The following is an 8,533-nucleotide window of genomic DNA, read 5'->3' on the forward strand; positions in this document are numbered from 1 at the left end:
TATACATAATTTTATTTTTAAATTTGTTATTTTTTTTCAGGAGCTTTCTGCCACGAAAATTGGATCAGTTATGAGTCTAAGTGCTACAGACCAATAAACATTCGTAAGAATTACTACACAGCCGATTTATTTTGCATGATAACAGGAAATCAATTAGCTTCGATATCATCCATTGAAGTGCTGGAAGTTCTCACTTCGAATATAGTTAAAGGTGAGTGAAGTTTAACCCTTTCATAGCTGCTAACTTGTATGGTCGATGATGAAATGTTTTATTGATAGTAGTAACTGCTAAAAGCAAGTCATAAACTCTTGGGAAGAGCGCTTTTTTTTCTGTTGCATGTGATTTTTTAACAGATCTTAGATAACTTTACATTGCTGATTTCATATCTGCAATTGGTTTTATCTCATCAAAGTTACAGTTCTTACGCAATTTAATAACATAGTTTAAACCAGGAATTTTAAAAATTCATTCAAGTGAATACTAGGTGACTCTCTTCTGTAGTACGGAAAAAAAAATATCTGTTGCCAACACACGACCGAAACTTAATTCTGTTAATTTAATGTATTCAGAGGAGTAACAAACCACTCTAACAATTCCAATGAACACTTCCGCAAACACTAACTCTTTGTTCAGCGCAGGTTTCTTTTGTTCTAAACTTTTCTCGTCCTCAAGTTAATTAGGGTAAAACACACAAGCCTCTCAGATCGAACGGCTACAGCTTATATCTCTTTCTACACATCTTGGCACGAGTTCTAAATTCAAAACAAATTAAGATTTCCATAACCTGTCCATATAAAATTCTCATACCACTGATTCTGGGGTTGCACAGAGTCAGTACAGCACATTTCAGAAATGGGAACTTTCCATACTTTTCTCATCGGTCCTTGTTAATTTAACGCCACAATTAAAACAAATTGAAAGATAAAGCTTTCTGCATTCCAATTCCTTATAAATCGGTCAATTCTTACCTTCCTTTTCATTGACCCTTTGAGTGATCTTGTTACCGTCTGAGCTCCATCTCTTAGTGACCACCATATAAAAGGGGTGAGGGGCAAACATAATGATTTGTGGTTACAAAGTAGTTACAAAGTGATTACAAAGTAGTTACAAAGGGATACATAAATGATTTGTAGTTACAAAGTTTTACTAATCTCAACCGTTACTGAAACAGTGAAAAGTTCTTAGCGCTAGGCCTAATTATTTCTCCCACATTCCTACTTGAAATAATTAAACCTCGTTACCGACATTGCTGCAGTAATGGTAAGGGGAGTTCCTAAAATAGACTTTGTCGTCACCGTCACTAGAAGATTTCTGTTGACATTAGCTGAGTAATTTGCCATGAATTCAAAAAAAAAAAGAAAGTATGGGCTTCCCGATTGATTCCAAGAAAAGTGGCTGGACAACTATTTTCCTTCTATTGTTAATACTATAAAAGCTAAAATAGAATTTCAAAAATTTGATAAAACAAAATTTATCTTTTAATTTTTTTTTCTGCAATAAGTAGCTTACCATGATGCCAAATATAAAAACAATCTCAATTTTGAATTTTTTTTTTATCGCTTACGTTAATTTTTTAATTGTACAGCAGTAATGTGATATTCCTTTGATTTCACCTGAGCAATTTGAATGATAAACTATTCTATATACTATGTGGGTATAAATCTATAAATCTTAGCTCTCGGTTCTTCGACAGTTAGGTGATTTTGTCAATTTTTTTGTGATAAAATTCTGTCACCAGCGAAACTCCCCTGACCATTTTTGAAACTGATGGTGAGGCTAATCGTAGGACTTTATAAAACTTGAAGTTAGAGATTTTCTATTCCAAAATGTATTAAAAAGCACTTTCGTTTTTTTTTAATCATCGAAAGTACGAAATCCATTACGTACGAAATTACGAAAAAAAAAATACGAAAGTACAATTTTTAAAAAAAAAATTCATTATGAAAAAGTACGTTTTTGCGCAAAAATAAGAATGCTCCTAACTGTTAATAACAGTCATAACTGCTAATCAGTGAAAAAAAATTCTTTATTTTTTCTGTTATACAGGATATAAACATAGCACTTTACAGAATGGAAATTCATTCAAAAGTTTAAAAATTATTAGTTTTTTATGAGGATTTATGCTGAATAATTACACGATAATAATTAATCTTTACATAAATAAAAGCGAAAGTCTGTCTGGATTTATATTTTCGCTTATAGCTTGAAAATGAGGGCACTGATTTGGATAATCTTTTTGTAAGCAGTTTGCAATTTTTTTAGGTGGTTTGTAAGTAAGAAAACCGCCACTATCTGACATCATTTAAATGCTACATTTCATTCATCAGAGTGAAGCAAGAATGGTAACAGATCGAGTATACACTGCTCAAATCCGTTCGTCTGATCGTAGAGAAACAAGAATGGTAACAGATCGAGTATACTCTGCTCAAATCCGTTCGTCTGTAACATCTGAGAAAAGGTTAGACAAAAAATATTGTCCATCTGAAATAACTTGAACAAAAATATTTATAACGAAACGTGAAATTGGCCAACAGAAAATCACATTAAAGTGATGTAAATTATTTCCTTTTCGATATACGAAGTTTTCTTTAAATGCAATTTAGACTGGATGCCTTGCAACGCAAGCAGATTGCAGCTAATTTGAAGTCAATACTCTTATAAGTAAAACACATTCAAAAAATAGTTTATGGGGTGTATTCTTCCACACCTCGAGTATTTTACAAAATATAGGGACAACGTCAAGTTCTGAAAAGTTAGGATAAGAACTATTTTTATTCTTTAAAATTGCGAAGTGGTGAAGCAAATATTTTTATACCAGGGACGATAACTAAGATTTCGATTTACCTTTCAGATAGAGATACTGATTTCTGGGTCGGCTTGGAAATTTCTCAATTGGAAGGCAAATCCATTTGGAAAGATGGAACGAATGCAGCTAATCAAAGTTGGATTTCTTCCGATTTGATGGCAACAGCATATCCTCCTCAATGTTCACTCTTCGATACAACGGTCTGTTTTTTAAATCATACAAAATCAACGATTCATATAAAATTTTATTTAAGATTTTTGAAGAATATTATTTCCAATGGTAGCGCATAAACTTTTAAAACAAATACAATTAAAAATCAAATTATTAGAATGTTAGTGTTTGACCATTTGCCTTTCGGACCTTATATATACCAGCTAAAATTATTTTTATCCTTATGACTGCCGTGTAATTGAAAAATCAACCTGAAGGACAACAAATTCAAAATTCCGATTTTTATATAGTTAGCATCTTTGTCTTCTACATACTGAAAAATTTTTTTTTTCAAAAATGAATTTCGCATTATCAGTTTTTTGAAATTTTATTTTAGAGTTAGCAACAGAAGGAGAAAAGTTGTCGATTCACTTCTCAATCGTGAAGCACTTTGTTTTTTCAAATGCACGACAGTATACTGGACTAACGGTTTCCAATTATTTTCGGCTGCTGAACCCTAAATGATCGATATTATTTTGATGGAACCGCAAGAATTTATGAATATACTTCATTAGCAATTCTAAACACATCAGTTTACGGTAGACTAATAGTTATTTTTAAAATATGTAAGGATATAAAGTATACACAGCAGCGTACAGGACTAGTGGTTCCCAATTATTTTCGGCTGCGGAACCCTAAATCATTGACATTATTCTGACGGAACCCCAAGAATTTATGAATACATTTCATTAGCAATTCTAAACACATTAGTTAACAATAGACCAATAATTATTTTTAAAATATGTAGTGATATGAAAAATACACGGCAGTATACTGGACCAGTGGTTCCCAATTATTTTCGGTTGCGGAACCCTTAATCATTGACATTATTTTGACGGAACCCCAAGAGTTTATGAATACATTTCATCAGCAATTCTAAACACATTAATTAACGATAGACTAATAATTATTAATAAAAACATGAAATGATATAAATTTTATAAATTATTTAGTGAATGTAATTTTTTCATCCTATCGTTTAATCAATTTTAGTTTTAAAATTAATTTTTATTTGGGACAGTTGATTTGCATAGGTCTGGAACGACATCGATAGTCTAGTTCTTAATTTGAATTAAGTGCATGCATAAACTGAAAAATGAATGATCTGAAATATGATTTCCTTTAAACTAAAAACGAAAAAGGAAGAAAATAAACGTTGAGTGTGCTTTTTTGAGAAATATACTTCTGCATTGTTGAATTTGTTTATTTTTATTTGAAGCGAAAATAGTAATGGAATTTTTCACGAATGCGAATATTCTTTTCGTAATTCATTCATTATATCCTTATTGGAAAGAACATCGTTTTGAAATTTCGTTCTTCACAAGCGTCTCAATTAAATTATTTCGTGAAAATAATGGAAATATTAAATTTGTCATGGATTATTAATTTAATTACGGGCTTCGAAAATCATTATTGGTTCAAAATATTTCCAACTCCCGGAACCCCTATGACCTTTCAGTGGAACCCTAGGGTTCCGTGGATTACCAATTGGGAACCGCTGCACTAGACTTTACTGGCATTCAATATACAGGTCAACATTTCGTACTATTTTGTCACTTAAAAGTTAACGTTAATTTTTTTTTCAGTTTGTAAAGTTCTTGCAACACGATTTTCTATGCAAAAATATTAGTGGATTTACACGCATTGGTCAGAGTTTTTAATTGCAATGAAAAATTATAGAATGTTCAAATCAAATAACCTTTAAGATAGTTTTATGGTACACAAAGTTCGAATTATTTGAATCTAGTAGATTTTGTATCATGACTATTATGTATACACTACAAAAATATCCTAAAACCTGCAAAAAGATGCTAAAATGTATCATTTTTTATGCAATAATTAAAAATAACTAAAAAAACGAAGTAATAAATTAATAGATATTTTTTTTTCAAAAAATAATTTTTTTTGGAATTTTACTGTTATTGAATGAAGTATTGAATATTTAATTTTTTTTTTCTCTCTATCATATGATACTAAGTTGCAAATTTCTACGGAAAAAAAAATCTCCTTTTTTGCCAATATTTAAAGCTCAGGTCTCATAGGGAATGAAAATATGAATATACAATATTTTTTTTACGACAAAGAAAATTATTTTCTGATTCATCGGAAATATCATAGCAATTTGAGGGTGTGCATTGCTTAAAAAATAAACGGACCTTAATTTCTTTTGATCTAATCATCAGATCTTCGCATTTTAAGACTCAATCATAATGGTTTATTAAGGGAATGACGTCAAATATGCTTATTATAAGTTATTTAAAGTTACAAAATCAGACACGAAAACGTACTTTCTCTGAATAAACATGTAGTTTTTACGATGGATTTGGATTTCTGACTCCCGAAACTTAAGAGGTAGCCACAATCTAGGAAATATGGTTCCAATAGTTTGGTCTGGAGAACGGTTCAAAGTTTGGTATTTTACTTTTGCTCAAGAATTCGGCTTATCTCAAGAATTTTTTTTAGCGAATTGTAAAATTTTTGGCGAAAATTATAAAATTCGTTCATCGAAATTAGAATTTTGTTCATCTAAAGAAGAAATGGATATTCAGAGAAAGTACGTTTATATGTCTGATTTCGAAACTTAAGATATCGCCTGCACTAATTTTTTAGCATATTTGAAATTACCCCCTTGAACCATGAGGATAGACTCCTAGAATGTGAAGATTTGATCATTAGATCAAAAGTTAATCTACGTGGTCAATTTTTTATTTTTCGTACATGAAGTTTTGAATGAAGTAAAATTTAAAATGAATATTAGTAATCTCTACCATGTGTGCTAAGAATATTTAAAAAAAAAAAATACTTATTAGGTATTACAAGATTGACTGAAACTTTTTCTTGTTTGAAAAATTGCTTTTATGGGATATAAATTTAAATTCTGGTGTATTGTTTTTAAATTTTAGAATAACTTGGTGATTAGTAAGAAATGTGATATTGTACATAGTTTTATTTGTGAAACTAACAAAACGATGTTTAATCCTATTGAACATTGCAAAGAAGGACTGACACAGGTAAAAATATTTTTTTTAACTGTTTAAATGCAAATGTTTCCTATTTTTCGGAACATGTCTCTTTTTTAAACTATTAAGGTGTGGTATGTTTGGTATCTTTGTTAGAGTCCCCACTTAAACTCTAAAAGGAAATCTAACTCTAGAAAAACCTTCCACATGAAAATGTTACCGAGAATGGATTATAGGTTTCTTCATAAATAACACTAAGCTTAAATAAATAACTATCTTTATTAACATTTAGGAAACTTGTAAATTTAACTAAAACGTTCTAACATATATAAAACTCAACCACTTTAACATTGAAGCAGCATAGAAAAAAACTGCGAAAAGGTAACCGGTGAGAACATGCCGGACTGCTAGCTAGAACCGACGGGGAGAGAGAGCAAGCTGTGGGGAGGCGGCCAAGTTATATCCAAAACATACTGTGCTCGTTTTGCTGATTTCGCCCTTCACGCATATCTCCATTCAGGTATGAGGTTTACGTCAATTATCGGCTGCAAGCGACGTAGTCCAACGTCAGAGATTCGTAGTTCGGACTTGGCATTTCAGACCGCAACGCCACAGAGGACTGAGGATTTAAATTTTTCATTCTTACCACCTACAGTTGGAAAAATTTGATATTCCTATCAACTAAAATACATAAATGATATATACTAAAACGCTTTTTTTTCTTCTCTGAAATTGAGATAACAGAGGAAAATTTCCATTTAATATACATACAAACCAGCTACCATTTTTTATCTTTGAGGCACTTTACTGCAATATAACAGTTCGTCAAGTAAACGACGAGCTACTACTCTTTTAGCAAAATATTTTATGCAGTGGTAGACATTTAAAACCCATGGACCTTTCAGAATTTTTGGTAGTTTTGCTAACATTTAAAAAGCTCCACCACGAACTAGAACGTTGTATATGAACTTTTAAATCATTTACTATAAGTAGTAGTGTGGAAAATAAGTTTAAACGAACAAAAAATAATACATTGAAACATAAATTTAGCTCCCACTTGAATAAAATTTTACAAAAAAGTTGAAAATGGGCAACTCCGTAATTGGTTAATGATACTTAAACATAATCTGGTCGGCTAACTACTAAAGTATAAACTTATGAAACACTGGAATACATTTTTACCAAAAGAGTTGAAAACTTTCATGTTTTTTTACAGCGGGTTACTTAAAAAAGTAATAAAGGTGGTTGGGTAGATATGAAAATTAAATGTATTTTAATTAGTTCATATTCTCCATTTTAAGGGTATATAAGATATCGGCAAGTAAACGGTTAACTATAGTTATGTGTGTAAGATTGCTTTTTACATTGTTCTATGGGGTTTTTACTGTCCTAAAAAACGTAAAAAAGGCGGTTGGATAAATATGAAAAAAAAAGTATTTTAATTAGTTTATAGTCCCCATCTTGAGAGTGTATAAGAGTTCGGCAAGTAAACGGTTAACGGTACTTAGGCATAAAATGTGCAAGATGGTTTTTTACATGGTTCAACGGGGTTCTTACTGTCTTTAAAAAAGTAAAAACGGTGGTTGGATAAATACTAAAATAAAATGTATTTTAATTAGTTCATATTCCCCTTCTTGCGTAATTTTTCGAACTAAAAGTATCTAATTGCAAAAATTGTGAAATCGTATTTTTACTTTAAAAGTAAAAGCTTTGAGAAAGAAATATATAGCTTTTGTTTTACATGATTGTCCCCACTTTATAAAATTTTTTAAGGACCCTGCTTTACTTTTTTCTTTGAGTTTCTAATATGGTCTGTCTTTCTAATATGGTTAGTTACGTGGCTCCCAAATTTTGGCTGTATTTCTTTTCCGCCGGTGGCAACGTTTGCTTTGTTTTGAAAACGCCAAAGTATTCTGCCTTTTAATGATGTGTTTCTGATCTAATATATATAATTCTTTTACGTGGCTCCCAAATTTTGGCTTAAGTACTTTGTACAACTAAATAAGATTATTTTCATAACACTTAAATATTTACTTTATTTTCTTCATTCATAGAGAAAACAGTCAGCAAAGAATTCTGTTAGGTTAAAAATATTTCGCTAAAAAAATAACGAATTCTAAAAGAAATAAAAATAAACAACTTATAAAATAAAAATGCTGTTGCCAGCCATAGAATTTTTTAAAGTTAACTTAGCAACATAAATCAAAATGACATAGAAGCGCAACTAGATCTAAATTATGATACCTGAGCGCTTGACGTAACAAATCCTTCAGTTCTAAAAGTGTTGTATCGCCAAATGCCCAAATTAACAATTGTGTTCTTAAGGAAATTCTATAAACAGTTTTAAATAAAAAACCTACTTCTACGACTGCTTCTTGAAGAACTTGGCTCATTGATTAAAAATATTATTTTAATTTTACAGTACTAACTTTACTTCCACTTACATTATTGCTATGACCCTCTTTCATTACATTTTACAACTTCATGCTAAATTTAAGGACTTTAAGTTGTTTTGTGGTTGAATACTGACATTTAGAAATGTGTACATAAAAAAAA

General features: G+C 30.6%; 1 protein-coding gene across 1 annotated transcript in view; it reads left to right on the forward strand.

Moving 5' to 3' along the window:
- LOC107452426 (macrophage mannose receptor 1) overlaps positions 1-8,533 on the forward strand; it is a gene marked incomplete in the record, with an annotated part of 59,857 nt that overhangs the window by 885 nt on the left and 50,439 nt on the right. Inside the window, 3 exon segments of the mRNA XM_071184907.1 lie at positions 41-211; positions 2,853-3,007; positions 5,921-6,028. Coding sequence (XP_071041008.1) covers positions 41-211; positions 2,853-3,007; positions 5,921-6,028 — 434 coding nt within the window.

The sequence above is a fragment of the Parasteatoda tepidariorum genome, chromosome 9 (genome assembly GCF_043381705.1).
Source record: "Parasteatoda tepidariorum isolate YZ-2023 chromosome 9, CAS_Ptep_4.0, whole genome shotgun sequence".
Classification (NCBI taxonomy): Eukaryota; Metazoa; Arthropoda; class Arachnida; order Araneae; family Theridiidae; genus Parasteatoda; species Parasteatoda tepidariorum.